This window comes from Bos javanicus, chromosome 15 (genome assembly GCF_032452875.1).
Source record: "Bos javanicus breed banteng chromosome 15, ARS-OSU_banteng_1.0, whole genome shotgun sequence".
In the NCBI taxonomy this organism is placed as follows: Eukaryota; Metazoa; Chordata; class Mammalia; order Artiodactyla; family Bovidae; genus Bos; species Bos javanicus.
In genome coordinates, this window is record NC_083882.1 from 66,785,639 (window position 1) to 66,804,815 (window position 19,177).

Genomic DNA, 19,177 nt, shown 5'->3' on the forward strand with positions numbered 1-19,177 from the left:
CATAGGGTCGCAGAGTCAGACAGGACTGGAGCGACTTAGCACGCACGTTGTTCAGACTGGGCTATAATACAGGGTTGCCTGTGGCTCCATTTAGAACTTCTTGGTCTCTTTTGAAACTGTTAGGCTCTTCTGCTTTTGGAATTCCTAAGTGGCTTTTTATAGCTTTGGGGGCCCCTCCCCTGGTTGTCAGCTTTTACTTCTTGCTGGCGGCTTGTCTGCAGGTTGGCAGCAGCATCTTGTCTCCCTTCTGGTTTGCTGTGTCCTTGGGAACCGAAACATGAATCTTTTTGGAATTTACAAACAGAGAATCAATAGACCTGGGGGAGGGGAGGGCTTGAGGGTCCTTCCTGAGGATGCTGCCAGCACTTGAAGGGCACTGACATCCTGAAGTATGTTTTGATGGTTCGGAGGCCTTTTTCTGGCTTGCTGCTGGGTTTAGGGAGTATTCTTCTAGCATCCTTTGCCTCTCTTTCTCTGCCCTGCCTTGGAGGTGAGACATAGTGTTTTACAAGGAGCCATTGATAAGGAGGAATCCCAGGTGTGCCTGTTGACCTGTATCTACCTGTGTTCTCTGAGCAAATGGGCTATAAAATTCTGAAGACAGGGATCTGTAGACCAGAGATAACTGTGGGGAAAGAGTAAAGGAAAGTGAGTGATCACTGAAACATTTCTGCCAAATTAGACTCTTTAAAACTTCTAGTAGACTCTTTAAAACATACTGAAAAAGAAAAGTTAAATGAACACCTGTATTTCCCACACCCTATTTTAAAAGTCATATTAACTATGTGTGCGTGATAGTCATTCAGTCGTGTCTGACTCTTTGTGACCCTGTGGACTGTAGCCCGCTAGGCTCCTCTGTCCATGAGATTCTCCAGGCAAGAATACTGGAGTGGGTTGCCATTCCCTTCTCCAGGAGATCTTCCTGACCCAGGGATTGAACCCAGATCTCCTGCATTGCAGGCAGAATTTTAACCATCTGAGCCACCAGGGGAGTCCCACATATTACCTATAGTTATGGCTATGGCTATGGTATGACCTAAATCAAATCCCTTATGATTATACAGTGGAAGTGAGAAATAGATTTAAGGGCCTAGATCTGATAGATAGAGTGCCTGATGAACTATGGAATGAGATTCATGACATTGTACAGGAGACAGGGATCAAGACCATCCCCATGGAAAAGAAATGCAAAAAAGCAAAATGGCTGTCTGGGGAGGCCTTACAAATAGCTGTGAAAAGAAGAGAAGCGAAAAGCAAAGGAGAAAAGGAAAGATATAAACATCGGAATGCAGAGTTCCAAAGAATAGCAAGAAGAGATAAGAAAGCCTTCTTCAGCAATCAATGCAAAGAAATAGAGGAAAACAACAGAGTGGGAAAGACTAGAGATCTATTCAAGAAAATCAGAGATACCAAAGGAACATTTCATGCAAAGATGGGCTCGATAAAGGACAGAAATGGTATGGACCTAACAGAAGCAGAAGATATTAAGAAGAGATGGCAAGAATACACAGAAGAACTGTACAAAAAAGATCTTCACGACCCAGATAATCACGATGGTGTGATCACTGACCTAGAGCCAGACATCCTGGAATGTGAAGTCAAGTGGGCCTTAGAAAGCATCACTACGAACAAAGCTAGTGGAGGTGATAGAATTCCAGTTGAGCTATTCCAAATCCTGAAAGATGATGCTGTGAAAGAGCTGCACTCAATATGCCAGCAAATTTGGAAAACTCAGCAGTGGCCACAGGACTGGAAAAGGTCAGTTTTCATTCCAATCCCAAAGAAAGGCAATGCCAAATAATGCTCAAACTACCGCACAATTGCACTCATCTCACATGCTAGTCAAGTAATGCTCAAAATTCTCCAAGCCAGGCTTCAGCAATATGTGAACCGTGAACTTCCTGATGTTCAAGCTGGTTTTAGAAAAGGCAGAGGAACCAGAGATCAAATTGCCAACATCCGCTGGATCATGGAAAAAGCAAGAGAGTTCCAGAAAAACATCTGTTTCTGCTTTATTGACTATACCAAAGCCTTTGACTGTGTGGATCACAATAAACTGTGGAAAATTCTTCAAGAGATGGGAATACCAGACCACCTGACCTGCCTCTTGAGAAATCCGTATGCAGGTCAGGAAGCAGCAGTTAGAACTGGACATGGAACAACAGACTGGTTCCAAATAGGAAAAGGAGTACGTCAAGGCTGTATATTGTCACCCTGTTTATTTAACTTATATGCAGAGTACATCATGAGAAATGCTGGAGTGGAAGAAACACAAGCTGGAATCAAGATTGCTGGGAGAAATATCAATAACCTCAGATATGCAGATGACACCACCCTTATGGCAGAAAGTGAAGAGGAACTCAAAAGCCTCTTGATGAAAGTGAAAGTGGAGAGTGACAAAGTTGGCTTAAAGCTCAACATTCAGAAAACGAAGATCATGGCACCTGGTCCCATCACTTCATGGCAAATAGATGGGGAAACAGTGGAAACAGTGTCACACTTTATTTTTGGGGGCTCCAAAATCACTGCAGATGGTGACTGCAGCCATGAAATTAAAAGATGCTTACTCCTTGGAAGGAAAGTTATGACCAACCTAGATAGCATATTCAAAAGCAGAGACATTACTTTGCCAACAAAGGTCCATCTAGTCAAGGCTATGGTTTTTCCAGTGGTCATGTATGGATGTGAGAGTTGGACTGTGAAGAAGGCTGAGTGCCGAAGAATTGATGCTTTTGAACTGTGGTGTTGGAGAAGACTCTTGAGAGTCCCTTGGACTGCAAGGAGATCCAACCAGTCCATTGTGAAGGAGATCAGTCCTGGGATTTCTTTGGAAGGAATGATGCTAAAGCTGAAACTCCAGTACTTTGGCCACCTCATGCGAAGAGTTGACTCATTGGAAAAGACTCTGATGCTGGGAGGGATTGGGGGCAAGAGGAGAAGGGGACAACAGAGGATGAGATGGCTGGATGGCATCACTGACTCGATGGACTTGAGACTGAGTGAACTCCGGGAGTTAGTGATGGACAGGGAGGCCTGGCGTGCTGCGATTCATGGGGTCGCAAAGAGTCGGACACGACTTAGTGACTGATCTGATCTGATCTGATGGCTATATTTGGAGAAGAGCATGGCAACCCACTCCAGTATACTTTCCTCGAGAATTCCATGGACAGAGGAATGGTGGGCTGCAGTCCATGGGGTCGCAAAGAGTCAGACATGACTGAGTGACTAACACACGCATGGCTATATTATTATAATTAATAGTACTATATTATAATACATTCTAATGTAACTGTATTAACTATAGTTAATAGTACCACGTTATATATTTGAAAATTACCAAGAGAGTAGATCCTTGAAGTTCTCATCACAAAAATGATTTTGTAACAGTATGTGGTGACGGATGTTAACTAGACTTATTGCAATATATACCAATATCACATCATTGCATTTTACACCCAAAACTAATATAATATTGTATGTCAGTTATTTCTCAATGGAAAAAAAAACCATATTGCTATATTCCTTATTTGCTTCAGGTTTTTAAAATAATAAAATCTTAACAAATATCATTACCAGTCTTCAGTACAGCCTTCTCTGATCCTGTCCTCCCCTTCTCTCCAGAGGCGTCCACTGACCTTACAATGCAAGTATGCATTTTTATAACGTGAATAATAGATAGCATTCTTTTGCATAGGTAATTTCATCTGAGTGGTACAACCCTATGCATATTTTTATATAACTTGCCAGTATCTTTTATAACTTTTTCCCCATGATTATATTTGTGAGATTGATCCATCTTGATTCTGGTCCTTTCTTATTTTGTATTTTTTGCATTTGAAGTATAGTTAATTTACAATGTTGTATTAATTTCTGCTATACAGCAAAGTGACTGTTATACACACACACATATATATATATATATATTCTTTTCATCTTTTCTGTTATAGTTTATCCCAGGATATCGAATATAGTTCCCTGTGCTGTACAATAGGACCTTATTTATTGGTTCATTCATTTTTCACTGCTGTTCAGCAGGTGTTGGCCCCAAATTGTCCTATGCCCTGTTTGAAAGTTACTTAACTTTAAATGTGTTTATTACCCATAAATCAAGTTTTATTGGAACACAGCCCTGATCTTCATTTATGAGTTTTCTATGGTCACTTTGTACCACCATGGCAAAATTGAATAGTTAAGAAAGAGGCCAAGACCCAAAGGTTACTAAAAGCTAGAATGTTTACTGTCTGGTCCTGTACAGAAAAAGTTAGCCATCTCCTGCTGTAAAATTGTGTTATAACAATGTAGCGCATGGTGTTAATTCGCCTGTGGGTGAATATTTGGGTCATTGCTAATATTTTTTTTTACAAACAGTGTTTTGGTGAACATTTGTGTAGCTGGAAGTGAAATGACCGAGCCGTGGGGCGTATGCCCCTTGAGCATCACCTGGTATCACTCAATTGGTCTCCGAGGTGGATCTACAAATTTACACTCCCACGAGCAGTCTCTAAGACTTCCTCTCCCTCCCCAGCCACAACCTGGAATTTTAAGACCTGAAGTTTGGCAAGTCTGCTGCGGTTCAAGTGGTGCTTTCGTTTCTGGCTGCTGCTGTCAACATTTTTTTCAAGTTGTTACTGAGCGTTTGCCATTGCTCTGATGGGAATTGCCCGGTCATGTCCTTTGCCCATTTTCCTATTGTTTGTCTTTTTTCTTTTGAATTGTGAGAGTTCTTTCTATATTCTGATTCTGGTTCTTTTGGTTATATGCATTGGAAACACATATATGTATTCATTCTATGCACCGAGACTGGTTTTTGGTCCCGGTGGATTCTTTATCAGTACAGCTGTGTGTTAAGGTATAGACAGTCTTCATTCATTTGGAGCTATGTGTGCTCTGGACAGGGCTTCCCAGGTGCTAGTGGGAAAGAACCCGCCTGCCAGTGCAGGAGATACAAGAGATATGGGTTCAGTCCCTGGGTTGGGAAGATCCCCTGGAGGAGGACATGGCAACCCACTCCAGTATTCTTGTCTGGAGAATCCCATGGACAGAGGAGCCTGGCAGGCTACAGTCCATAGGGTCGGACAGAGTCAGACACGACTGAAGCAACTTAGCACACATGCACATGATCTGGATATACTCATACTTACACATATGCATGCATATATGTGGTACATGTGTATGCACATGCTCGCATATGACTTCTTTTCCTTGGAAAAGTTTATGAGGTTGGAAGGGTCTAAGGCTGAAGAAAGGTCAGTAGACACCAGCAATGTCTTCAATATTGGTTCAGCACAGCCCTCCTACTGGGGGTAGGGGGATTCAGGTAAGTTTGCAGCAGCCCCTTCTTGCAAGTCTTCCCATTCGAGGTGGGATTTTCCACTTTTCCAAGGCTGTCCATTAGAGTGAGCTGATTGTTGTCGATGCTTTGGCTGCATGGACGTGACCCACAGGGTCCCAGGGAAGCCAGAGGCCACCATGGTGGGATGCTGAAGGGTTTGGAGGGCTGCCTTGGACAGAAACCAAATGTGACTTGTGGTTTTGGGTTTCCCCTTTCTGGTTTTGGCTGAAGTCAGACTTTGGTTTCAGCATGATCAAGTGGAACCATTCTTTGACCCACAGCGATTTAAGTAATTAAAACTTCCATTTCCAGGCCAGACTCCTATTGCTTGCCTTCACACTGGTCCTTCATTTTCAAAACTAAGAGTGCTGGCTTCCCCATCCCTCTGCTTCCTCTGACCTTTCAGATGAAACTTTCTGAGTTGACAAGTTAAAAAATAAAAAACTCCACAGCCCTTTGGGTCTGCAGGGCCCTGTGAAGTTTGCAGTCTGCAGCTGTGATTGCAGTGCCTCTTGACAATCGCTCTGTGAAGCAGATGGGAAAGATAAATGACAACTGCCATCTTGCCGGTGAGGACCACCCAGAGATGCTGGCGCTGACTTGTTCCTAAGCCCCTAACCGTCTTCAGTGCTGAGTCTGTCATCCTGCCCTGGTACCGTGTATAATGCAGGTGCTGGCTCAATTCATAACCCAAGGTCCCAGGAAGGCCCGTCTGCATCATCACCAGTGTTGCTCCTTCGGGAAGGGCCACGCTCTGGAGGACCGAGGCAGACATAACTTGGGGAGCACGTCCAACATTTCCTGCGCCCCTGTGTGTCAGACTCTGCACTGCACATTTTCTCACGTGTCATCTCCTTTGAGCTGTAAGTAGCAGGGCCAGATTCATGGACCTGTGACCAGCACAGGATTCGTGCTTAGCTCCGAAGCATGCCAGACTTGCTTTTATGCCCAGCACTTATCTTTTTGAATTTTTAAGTAATTTTTGAAAAATGACCTCACATTGTCAGTTCGCAGTGGGCCCTCAAATTATGGAGCCTGTACTGTGCACGGAAAAAGGAAGTTGAGGCTCAGAGAAGTGAAATAAGTTACCTTAGATCACACAGCTAATAAATGGCAGAGTTGGGGCTGGAGTAATTTCTCCTTTTGCTGCTTCATTTATCGAAAATAGAGCCCTGGAAAGAGCCTTGCTTGAATTGTGCTGCAGGGAGTGGCGAAGCAAGATAAATTGTGCAGTAGAAACAGTGATTTTCCATGGAGATTTGCTTTGTTAAGGGGTTTTGTGTTGACTCCACACTGGCTGGTTGCCACCTTCTTCCTTGAGGAGAAAGGCTGTTTCTGTCATTTTTCTTTTTAAGGTTTCTGAAAGTGCTTGTATCTGGGGGCCATTCAGGCTGACCAAGTGGGTTAATGGTTTTTTTTTTGTTTTTTAATTGCAAAGTAGACCACTGCGCTCACCTGGGTGAGCTGGAGAAACACGAGCACTTACCGGGAAGGTCCATAGTTAGGTAACCAGTAGGATCCAACATAGCCCCTGGATTACGTGTGCCATTGCTCCGTCAGCGGCAGAGGTTCATGGATCCCCAACCCAGCTTCTCCTTCCGTCTTTGCTCTTCTCTGTGTGTCCTTATGTTACTGACCGTTCCATTCCTGACTCTCCTGGGAGATTCCGGTTTTGCTCTAGACCCCTCAGAGGCTGCTGACCCACCTCGAGGTGGGCCAGTTGGGGCTGGGCATTGCCCTCTGGCCATGTTGGTATGCTTATAGGGCACCAGCATTATGCTTTGGAAAAAGCTTCTATTTTTCTTTTCAAATAATTTATTTTTTAATGTAAGTTTTATTTTTAACACCAAAAACATTTTGTACTGGTGAATAGCCAATTAGCAATGTTGTGATAGTCTCAGGTGAACAGTGAAGGGATTCAGCCATATATATGCATGTATCCATTCTCCTCCAAGTCCCCCCTCCCATCTAGGCTGGCACATAACATTGGTCATGTACACACTGCTGTATTTAAAATGGATAACCAACCAAAACCTGTGGTATAGCAGAAAAAGGAGCTTTTAGAATGGGACAGAGTCAGTCTTGCCCTATCCAAGTCATTGCTTGACCAGTCTCCCAGGACAGGCTTTGAGACAGCCATCCGAGCTGAGTTCACTGCTTCCAGAGCAGGACATACCCCTAGATGGAGAAGGTTCTGGGCATCCCAAGGGGACTGGCTAACCTCCCTGGTAATCTGCTCTGTTCTCCCTTCACAGCAGCAAACCCTCTGCTCTGCTCCACTGCCCGCTACCACTGCAAGAATGGCCTCTGCATTGACAAGAGCTTCATTTGTGACGGGCAGAATAACTGTCAAGACAACAGTGACGAGGAAAGCTGTGAGAGTTCTCAAGGTAGGAGCCTCCCAGGTTCATAAAAAAACAAATAAATTACGACACCGCACCACAGTAACACGGAAGAAAGCAACTCCCATCCACCTCCAAGTACAACAGCTGTGTCTATTTCTGCTCTTAGCACGCAGCTCTCGTACACATGGTTTTAACCATAGCCCACCTACCGTTTTGTACTTCGTATTTCTCATGCATTAAATAGCAAATACACATTTTTCTCTTCAAAATTGTAATTTGCCCAGTCGCACTGCATATCGTGACAGTGGTCTCCACTATGGTTTTCTAAGTAGTTGCATTGTTGGGAGCCACTGAGGTGTTTCCATTGAGTTACTTCTTCAGGATAAATTCGGCAGAGTAAGACATCTGCGCAGTTCATGACTACATCTCATCATATAGCTGTTGGGAAATTTAAAAAATTTTTCCGCTGCTGCTAGTATTATCTGTGTGTATCAGGTTTACAGTAATATCCCAAGAGTTCACTCTGGTCCTCTTTTCCCTATTTTGGCTGTTGTAGTAGTCATAGAATGATAGTTCCCCAAATGCTTTAGTTTGCATTTCTCTGATGATGAGCTAAGGTAACATTTTCTCCTGGGTGTTTGTTACTACTTCATTTCCTCTTGTGTGAATTGCCTATTCCTCTCAGAGCTGTTGAATGGAAACCAAAGGATGCATTTGGGGATGGAAAGATGAGCTTTTTAGGGAACCCAGAAGGACACTCAGGGGCCATAGCCTCCCCTGTTAAAACTGACCAGATACCTTTTCTTATTCATTGACTCTTTTCCAGTTAACACATATTTATTTCTTCAGTGATTAGAAAAAAATACAACGATTTTAAAAATGCATGTCAATTTTAAGGCATCCTAAAAAGTATATATTTCTAATGTTATAAGCTGGTATCATCCATATGCAATCATTACTTTTCTCACTTAGTATTAAGTTGTTGTGATCCACCTGTATTATTTTGCTGGTAGAGATAATTTGTTTTGACTGTTATTCAGTATGCCACTCTATGATTGTATCACTGATTACAGATTTAATAATGCTGCAAAAAAGAAAAACAAGATAAGGATGGATAACTGGTTAACTCATATGTTGGGAGGTAGGGTGGTTGGGAGGTAGGATGAACTTAGGTGGAGGTTCCTTTCAAGGTCCTGGCTTTAATTTTAGTAGGTATTTATTACATTGTTAAGAATGAATGAATGAACAGATGGGCCATGCATAGAGCCCTGGTGAGAGTGGGCCACACATTAAGGCTTATGATCAATCCATTCCATATGCCTGAGGTCCTTAGACGAGAAAAGACAAAATCTGTATCTACTTGGACTTTGCCAAAATTTGTACAGAGAGCAGCTCTGGGAGGTGGGTCTTGGGCAGAGTTAGCCTCTGATTGTCCTGACCTTAGAAAAATCCCCTCCTTGTGTCCTCTCCTCACAAGTGGCTCTCAAAGTTTAGCTATCAGACCAGCAGGATCAGCATCACTTGGGAACTCTTTACGGCAAAGTTCAGGCTGTACCCAGACCCATCGAACAGACCCTAGGGGTGAGTCCAGCAACAGTCTGTGTTTTAATAGGCCCTCCAGATAAATTGAATTCATGTGAAAATCTGTGAACCACTATAACCCATTAGCGATATGAATGTCCCTGTGCTCTGGGTGTAACTCTAGTATTGAAGGGTATGCTTTTCTCTGTCAGGCAGCTTCTAAATGTAAACTGACTGCTAATTTTGCTGCTGAAAGGAACACCAGTGTGCCCATGCGGGGGGAATACCTGACCCATCTGGGGATTTTAAATGTCTTCCTGAAGAATTTCAGAGGCATCTTGAGTAGACACTATATTGTGTAGGATTTGACCTATTGTCATCTTAATAATAGCTAACGTTTATCGATCCCTGCCCTGTACCAGCTACTGTGCTGGGCACCTTCTGTACATGAACTCCTTTAGTCAAAATATTAATACATCCCAGCTGCTTCTGCTGGGCTTCCAGCCCTCAGAAATTACATCATTGCTTCCAGTTGATGTGGGAAAATAAAATGATATTTTATGATGCTTATTTTGATGGAATGGAGAAAACTGACCTCAAGACAGGAAATAGGGTGCTTGACATACTTTTCCTCTAATTTGATGAGGGTATGAAAAGGTCGTGTCTCCACTGAGAGACTCCAGCTCTGTGTGCGCCTCTCCTCTCTTCTTCTTCTCGTCCCCGTCTACTTCCTTTCCTTACATGTGGCCTTGCAAAGCAACAAACCCTGCCAGGACTCGGAGGCGGGAATGGGACCATGAAAGTACAGTCATTACTGTACCTCTCAATTCCCGATGGGATGTATTGGAGACCAAACACTATGGTGGAATCGAATTTTAGTTGGGGCTTCACTGATTGGAAGTGTAAACCATTACAAGGTAATTCCATGAGCAGTGGCTTTGGAGCAGTCTTTGGAAATGACTTTCTGTTGCTTAGGAACCTTCCCTGAGAGGGTGCATCTGAGGGTCAGCAGGTGCTGCTCTGCACAAATTGGCTGTGGCCAGCACCTAGGTGGTCTTAAACACGCTGGATTCAGTCCTGGTTGAACCGATAGATTCTTGCCAACTTTGGATGCATGACTGACGATGGCAGGCCACCCTCAGCAGTACCCAGCCCCTAGGGTTGATGTTTTGGTATGATCCCATCCCTTTGCATGTGATCTGGACCTTGTGACTTGCTTTTTTTTTCCAATTGTGGCAAATTACACATAACAGGGTCTTTCCAGGTGGTCCATTGGCCAGAGAATCTGCCTGCAGTGCAGGAGATGAGAGTTCGTTCCCTGGGTTGGGAAGATCCCCTAGAGGAAGGCATGGCAACCCACTCCAGTATTCTTGCCTGGAGAATCCCATGGACAGAGGAGCCTGCTGGAGCTATGGTCCGTGGGGTCACAAAGAGTGGGACGTGACTGAAGTGACTTAGCATGCACACACCCACACATGACACAGAATTTACTGTATTAACCATTTTTAAATAAATGGTTCAACAGTTTACCTTGTTGTGCAGCTAAATCTCCAGAACTTTTCCATCTTGCCAAACTAAAACTCTATGCCCATTAAACAACAGCTCCCCATGCCTCCTCCTCCAGCCCCTGGCAATTCCACTTTGTTTTCATGAATTTGACTATTCTAGATACCTCCTATAAATGGAATCGTACAGCGTATTTATCTTTTGGTGACTGGCTTGCTTCACTCACATAACGTCTTCAAGGTTCATCCATGCATGTGTCAGAATTGTCTGCCTTTTTACTTGAGGCTGTATCACACTCCATTGTACACCAGTACCACATTTTGTGTATCCATTCATCTGTTGATGGACACGTGAGTTGCTCCCACCTTTTGGCTATTGTGAGTCATGCTGCTGCGAACACAGGTGTATAAATTGTGATTCACTTTTAACAAAGAAAATAGCAGTAGAAGCGATGGGATGTCAGTTCCAGTGTAAGATTACAAAAGACCCCATGTCTGTTTTTCTTACCGTCTCCCTCACTCTAATGCGGCAGCTGCCATGATGTGAGCTGTGCCACAGATAGGCCTGCATGGCAGGGAACTCCAACCAAATGCCGTGAGGAACCAAGGCCTCCAGTAACCACAAGCGTGAGCCCAAAATTGGCCTCTCCCTCGGTCCAACCTTGAACTCTCTGCGGCCCAGGAGATAACCGCAATGGTAGCCTTCTCTAACTGTAGTAAGCAGAGCTCAGCTACTCCTGGATTTCTGAGCCACAGAAACTGTGAGATAAGAACATTTGTTTTTTTTAAGCCTGTAGGTTTCAGAGTAATTTGCTACGCCATACTAGAAAACGGACACCATGAATACCTCTTATGTGGGCCCCACTTCTGATCATTCCAGTCACAGAGAGCTTATGAAGACTCGGGTGATGGTGAGAGAGGGTCAGTCCTTTGGATGGAGATCAAACAGGATGTTTACAAGACTAGCCATCACATTAAGCGCTAAGTGGCAGGCCCCGTTCCAAGCATTTGACTTACATTTTCTTACTCAGTCCTCACCAAATCCCTGTGACAGGAGGATCCAGGAAGAGAAAATGACCCTCATTTTTCTAGAGGAAGAACCTGAGGAACAGAGAGGTCCCATAGCTGTGGCATGACCACACAGCGAGTGGGCAATGAAGCCGGGAACTTAGGTCCTCCGAGGTACGAGTTAGCGTTCTCCATCACCCTGTGCTGTGGTTGTCTGGGTACCACTGTGCTGGGACCAGGAACAGCAGACCTTTCCCGCCTTCGTCCCTTGAGCTCGGCGGGGAGGTTGTGTATGAGGCTGGCATATTTTCCTCTCTTTGTATTCAAGTCCCCCTCTCAGTCAGAAAGACAAATGAGGCCTGCCTACCTTCTCCCGGGTGAGGAGTGCTAGGGAGTTAAGCTCTTTTGAAGAAGCCACCAGTGCCAGGGTAGTTAATTGAGTGTATTGGCACTCGGGTTGCAGTTTCTTTATCTCGCTTGCTGTATCCTGGTGATAATGCTTAGAGAAGAATTTGGAAAGCTGGCCGTGAGGTTGGGCACCTCACCAGAAGCTAACAGTGACGGCTTTGTCCTGTTCTTCTGTAGGATTGGGCGTGTGTGTGTACGTGTGTGAGAGACAGAGAGAGAGCACGTGAGCTGTCCTTTTTGGCACTTTGGTCAGGAGGCAGGTGATGCCGTGCCCCCTGGTGCCAGGCCCTGAACTTATGCAGGGGATACGGAAGTGGTCTTGGAGTCTCTTGAATTATGTTCTTTCCTATAGCTTATATGTTGAAGTCCTAAACCGCAGGATGTGACCTTACTTGGAAATTGAGTCCTTGCATTGAAATTAGTTACAGTGAGGTCACACTGCAGGGGGATGTGCCCCTAGTCCCATGTGACTGATGTCCTTATCGAAAGGGCGTGTTGCAACACAGATGACAGAGGGACATGAAGACGGAACTTGGGTGATATAGCTACATGCCAGGGGACACCAGAGATTGCCAGCAAACCTCCAGAAGCCAACAGAGAGACACGGATTTTTCTTGACAGCCCCTAGCAGGAGCCAGCGTGCCAGAACCACAAGACCGAAAATGTCTTGTTGAAGCCGTCTAGTTGGTGGCATTTGTTACTGCAGCCCTAGCAAGGGCATACGGCTCTCAGGAAGTCACACTGAGGCACAGCACAGCCCTGTGCCAAGTGCCACGGCAGAAAGACAGACAGAGGCATGCGGAGCTGCTAAGAAGTGAGCAGAGTGCAAAATCAAAGGGAGGTGAGGACGTAAGGGAGTCGTGAAAGTGCTCGGGGCCTTCTTGGAATCAGGACAGTCGAGCGGGCCTCCTCCTGGTGGGGAGAGCACTGGGCCGAGCCGTGCGTGGTTAATGGGCCATCTCCCAGCGTGCATTTTGAGATGTTCATTTTCTGTACTCGGTGTGCAGGCCTCATTAACTCTGTCTCCACAGCAGCTCTGAGACCGAAATCAGGATGCCAGAATGCCTCCGGCTTTCCAGCAAGTCCTGACCAAGACCGTCAACACTTCTGCTGTCCGGGCACCTTAGGACGGTGGCACTCGGGTCTTCTACCGTCTGGTCCTAAGCCCTAGCTGACCTAAATTAGCCAGCCACCCTGAGGATTGCCTACGGCGAGGGGTTGAGGGAGGGATGGAGTTGGGGGCTGGGGAGAGTAGATATAAGCTTTTATATAGAGAATGAACAAACAACAAGGTCCTACTGTAGAACACAGAGAACTGTATTCAGTATCCTATGATAAAGCATCACGGAAGAGAATATTTCAACAAAGAATATACATGTGTAACTGAGTCACTTTGCTGTATATCAGTAATTAACACGTTATTGTAAATCTACTATATTTCAATTAAAAAAATTTTTAGTAAATAAATTAGCCAGTCACCCACTCAGATTGGGAGCTGGAGCCTAGCCTTACAATGGATAATTAGCTGCAGAAAGAAAGATTTCAGGGTAGTGATTGCTTCTTAGTCATGCTCTTAAATAAATACCTCAAATAAAGCCTGGCAGCAAAGGGAATCAAGGAGGATTCCTTGCGGCCGCTGGGCAGAGGGATGAGCCGTTTGGACCACCACTGCTAACGCAGGGGCCTTCACTCATGGTGAGCAGGGCCGTGTTCTGTCTTGTCCAGTGTGTGAGCTGGCCCTCGGTGCTGCGGAAATGTGCGGTGTGGTGTCCCTTCCCAGATCTGTCCTCCATGCGGGGCCTACGGTGGGTGGATTCTTCTCTGCAGGTCTTCGGTCCCTCCCTCTACCCTGTGACCTGGCACAGTGGCCAGAGGCGGTTCCCTACCTGCAGATGCCAGGCTTGCTCTGACTGTGGGATGTTGGCGGACAGACGATAAAGGAGCCTGGCATGTGCCGGGCTCTCGTGCTTGCTCTCTTTCATTCTAATGTCTGCCATGAGATGACCAGACTACTGGTCCAAGGAAAAGTGACACATGGGTCAGACCTGAACCCAAGCCACAGCCTGGGGTCTGTCCCAGCAGAAGCCACAAAGATGCAGCCCACCTGCAGACCACTGCGTGAGACACTAAATCTCTGCTGTGGCCAGAGATTTTAAAGTGTGTTTGTTATATAGCAAAACCTGGCTAATATCAGGTCCTCGGGAAATGTGTGTGTGTCTGTGTGTATTTATCACGTAAAATTTATTGACGGCTGCTATGTGCTGGGCACTGGGCCCATTAGACACAGGGACATACCTTATTTTGACAAATACCAAGATGCCATCAAGTGTAAGGCCCACTATTGTTTTATGTTTTGCTGAGAAAGAGGAAATGCTGACAATTCAGTTATGATGGACTATTGATTTTAAGATGCGTCCCAGTTTTAGAATGTTAAAATGGGAGAGGGGGGATGTGGATCTTAGAATGGAAGATGGCAATAGGAAGCAAGACAAGTGTGGTCTCTGCTCTGTTGACACCTACATCCCCGTAGGAAAAATAGGCATTGAGTTGATTACTGGTGTGAGGAGTGTGTGGGAAGGGCAGAGGCAGGATGCTGTGGAAGTGAAGGAATTGGAGACCTTCTTGAGAAAGTGATGCTGAAGATGAAACAGGGAAGATAAGGGGAATTAACTGGACAAGAGGAGGGGAGGGTGGGGGGGAAGGAACCTTCTGGGGAGAAGGAACTATAGGCTGTAAGATCCAGGACTGAGCATGGTGACAGCATGGTGCATTTGAGGGCTTCCCAGATGGCTCAGACGGTAAAGAGTCGGCCATTTGGTGCATTTGAAAGACTGGGGAAAACAAACCAACCAACCACGTGGCGCCCTCTGGTGGACAGGAGAGGAATAACTTGGAAGTAAGTTGGCGCCATCAGCAGTGGTCTGTGGTGTGGTGAATTGGAGCCACATTAAGGATCTTGGATTTTCTCCATGGGCACTCACGGCAGTCTTCTTTTCTGGAAGAGAGTTCCAGAAAAAACATCTACTTCTGCTTCATTGACTACACTAAAAGCTTTGACTGTGTGGATCACAACAAACTGTGGAAAATTCTTCAAGAGATGGGAATACCAGACCACCTTACCTGCCTCCTGAGAAATCTGTATGCAGGTCAAGAAGCAACAGTTAGAAGTGGACATGGAACAACGAACTGGTTCCAAACTGGTAAAGGAGTACGTCAAGGCCATATATTGTCACCCTGCTTATTTAACTTATACGCAGATTTCATCATGTGAAATGCCAGGCTGGATGAAACACAAGCTAGAATCAAGATTGCTGGGAGAAAAATGTCAATAACCTCAGATATGCAGATGACACCACCCTTATGGCAGAAAGCAAAGAGAAAATAAAGAGCCTCTTCATGAAAATGAAAGAGGAGAGTGAAAAAGCTGGCTTGAAACTTAGCATTCAAAAAACAAAGATCATGGCGTCTGGTGCCATCACTTCATGGCAAATAGATGGAGAAACAATAGAAACAGTGAGAGACTTTATTTTTCTGGGCTCCAAAATCACTGCAGATGGTGACTGCAGCTATGAAGTTAAAAGACACTTCCTCTTTGGAAGAAAAGCTGTGACCAACCTAGACAGCATATTAAAAAGCAGAGACATTACTTTACCAACAAAGGTCAGTCTAGTGAAGGCTATGATTCTTCCAGTCGTCATGTATGGATGTGAGAGTTGGACTGTAAAGAAAGCTGAGTGCTGAGGAATTGATGCTTTTGAACTGTGGCGTTGGAGAAGACTCTTGAGGGTCCCTTGGACTGCAAGGAGATCCAGCCAGTCTACCCTAAAGGAGATCCGTCCTGGGTGTTCATTGGAAGGACTGATGCTGAAGGTGAAACTCCAGTACTTTGGCCACCTGATGCAAAGAGCTGACTCATTGGAAAAGACCCTGATGCTGGGAAAGATTGAAGGAGAAGGGGACGGCAGAGGATGAGATGGTTGAATGGCATCACCGACTCGATGGACATGAGTTTGAGTGAACTCCAGGAGTTGGTGATGGACAGGGAGGCCTGGCGTGCTGCAGTCCATGGGGTCTCCAAGAGTCGGACACGACTGAGTGACTGGACTGAACTGCACTGAGTCATGGACCGGATGTGTGACCGTGACGATAGTGGGGTTAGTGACGACAGCGGGGATGGACAGGGTGATGGCCTCAGGATGTATCGGCAGCTAGCATTGCTAGTTGGGGCTTCCTTGGTGGCTCAGCTGGTAAAGAATCTGCCTGCAATGTAGGAGACCTGGGTTTGATCCCTGGGTTGGAAAGATCCCCTGGAGAAGGAAATGGCTACCTACTCCAGTATTCTGGCCTGGAGAATTCCATGGGGTTGCAGAGAATGGGCACGACTGAGCAACTTTCACTTTCATTTTCACTTTTGCCGAGATTTGATGATAAACTCCATGAGGTTGGCCAGGGGTAGAAAGGGGTAGAAAGCATGTCTCCAGGGGGATGCTATTTTTATGGGACCGGAGAACCTGCTGTAGTATTTTCCAGTTAGGCCTGCTCTTTGCTCTTCCACTCCAGCTCCCCAACCCTGCAACTGGCTTGGGTAGTTGAGGGGAAAAGGAGCTTACGCTTTTGGAAGAGACCTTGGCTTTCTGTCGCAAAATGAAACCAAGTGACATGTAGCCAAAGACATGTAAAGAAATCATGGAGGGCATGAGATGGGAGAAGTGCTAATTTTTTGTTTTGTTTTTCAAGTATGAATGGAGAAGAGCTTTTATAGTTAAAAAATAAAATAGTAGCTTGGGGTTAGGGGATCCAGCCCCAAAAGTCACAACCTAGAATTTGATGGGCGGTCAGTATTCACTGCAAAGCTTGTGTCACCAGACGATGTCAAAAGCCTCATTAGAGGGACCCTGGGAAAGAGTCGTCACTCTGAAAGAATTTATTTGGCCTCACCTAGAGTAAAACTGCTGGAGGTACGATTAACAGGAGGAATGTAGAAGCCTTTTTTCCACTTTTAATTTGAGACTTTGAAAGCCCAGCTGGGCTGGGAGAGGCAGAAATGCTGACTTTAGTGGAAGACCCAGAAGGAGGTTGAGAGAGGTTGATTGTGCCTTTCTGTACCTGTGGGGTTCTCTTCTTAGTAATTGAGTGTTTGTCTCACGGAAGCCTCTTTCCCTTTACCCACTGCAGCAGGCGCTTAGATTTCTAATGTGTCCCTCATTTAGAAGCAAGTCAGAATGATTCTCTATTCATCAGAGTAATTGCTTCCTGATCTCGTAGCCAGAGTGCTTATCTTCCGAGCTGTTTCTCCAGTCTCCCCCACTCCCCACACAGGTCCCCTTTCTCTTTGCATCTCCTGGCTTCTGTCCCCATCTGTCCCTCCCTCTGTCCCCCTGCCTGGACACCTGGTAGAGCGTGTCTCTTCCTGAGGCAGACGGACCAAGTTTCCGGGCAGGGGGACCCAGTGTGGGGCTCTCTGCAAGTTTTTTGAGTCTCGGGACAAGCCGTCTTGTGCGGTCTGATTGTGCGGGGGACGTTTGTCTGTCTGTGGACAGCTTGTGGCCCTCAGCTTCCCACCCAACACCCTTTTACCATCTTGACTCTTCCTTACCTTCATCAAACACCAATCATTTGCACCGTGCCTGTTACTGCCCGGCTCCCCCTGGGTTCTGGAAGAAACACAAAGCTCGATCAGAGCGCACTTGATCATAGTCAGAAACAACACCCTGTGGATAATCACCATGAAGTGTATCCCTGGGTCAGGAAGATCCCCTGGAGGAGAGCATGGCTACCCCCTCCAATATTCTTGCCTAGAGAATCCCCATGGACAGAGGAGCCTGGTGGGCTACAGTCTATGGAGTCGGACAGGACTGAAGCAACTTAGCATGCTCAGGCACATGATTAATGCTGTAATAGGGGAAGGAGGAGCGTGGCTTGCCGAGACACAAGGACATGACTAGTCCTTGAGGGGTGACTGTTTTTCCTAGGGGAATATGGCAAGACTTCAGAGGATGAAATCTCTGTCCAGACATTAAGGATAAATAAAAATGGACCCAGAAACAAGCATGAGGCTGGCATCTAGCCAGAGGGAACAGCGTATTCAGAGGCAGAGATTCCGAATGGCCAGAGCAGCATGTGTGCTTATGTGTGGAGTGGGGTGGGGTTGTCTGGGGTGGGGTGGGGGGTGAAGCTGTCAGGGGGGTTGAGCTGGCTTGTGCAGGCCCCCTCCCTGCATGCTTCAATTGGAAGGTGGAGCCGGAGGAGGAAAATCAGGAGAAATGAGATGCTCTGCTCTGGTGATGGAATCCACGGGAGGGGCTGGTTATCATTGCCTGTGATGAGGATTCTGATCCTCTGTGGATCTTACGGAGCTTTGCGGTCCCACTGGCAGAGGAAATCTAATTCAGACTTGCGGATATTGTAAATGAGACTGCGGAGTGACAGATTCTGTGAATCCTCCAGCGTGAGAATAGCTTGGTAGGTTAGATGATGGCCACGCTCTGGAGATTCCCCAGCCCCCACCCTTGATTTGAAAATCTCCCTTGGGTTACACAATCCAGTAATTCTCTTTCTTGGGGGTGGGGGTGGTTGGAGGGGCTCTGGTTTGGCTACCTGAGAGCTCTTGCTTTGATGTTGCAGATATCTTGCCATAGCCCCCAAATGCTTCCAGCACCCCTTTCTTGTTCTCTCCTTGTTTCTCTCTGGAAACTCAGCAGCTTATCAGTCTGGTTACTGTTTGGTCCTGGAATGCTGCAATACGATTCTAATATATGCTCCCCTTCCCTGAGTTCCCTTCCTTGAGGTCCTGTGCCCTCTGTAATGTGTGTGCTGCTCAAATTACCATCAAAGTCGGCTTTTACTGAAGGTCTTCTTTTGCTGGGGCACTGCTGGGTGCTCTGAGAAATCAGGAAAATGTCCTGAAGCTGCTCTGTTCCCTAATAGTTTAATTTTCAGCTAGAGAGGAAGACCAGAAGTACAGAACCACTCCTTTGACCAATACTACTAACCTGAGAAATGTCCCATGAAGCCCCTTCATTTGACAGTATGTCAACATTAATGCTCCATGCGTTCTG

The 19,177-nt window shown here is 45.9% G+C and overlaps 1 protein-coding gene across 4 annotated transcripts in view; it reads left to right on the top strand.

Annotated features, from left to right (window-relative positions):
* LDLRAD3 (low density lipoprotein receptor class A domain containing 3) overlaps nt 1–19,177 on the top strand; it is a 273,212-nt gene that overhangs the window by 143,892 nt on the left and 110,143 nt on the right. For 3 of the 4 annotated variants that reach the window (XM_061381148.1, XM_061381149.1, XM_061381146.1), the window contains exon 4: nt 7,588–7,722. In XM_061381148.1, the coding sequence (XP_061237132.1) occupies nt 7,588–7,722 (135 nt within the window). The remainder of the gene's footprint in view (nt 1–7,587; nt 7,723–19,177) is intronic. The other variant, XM_061381147.1, reaches the window with a different exon arrangement.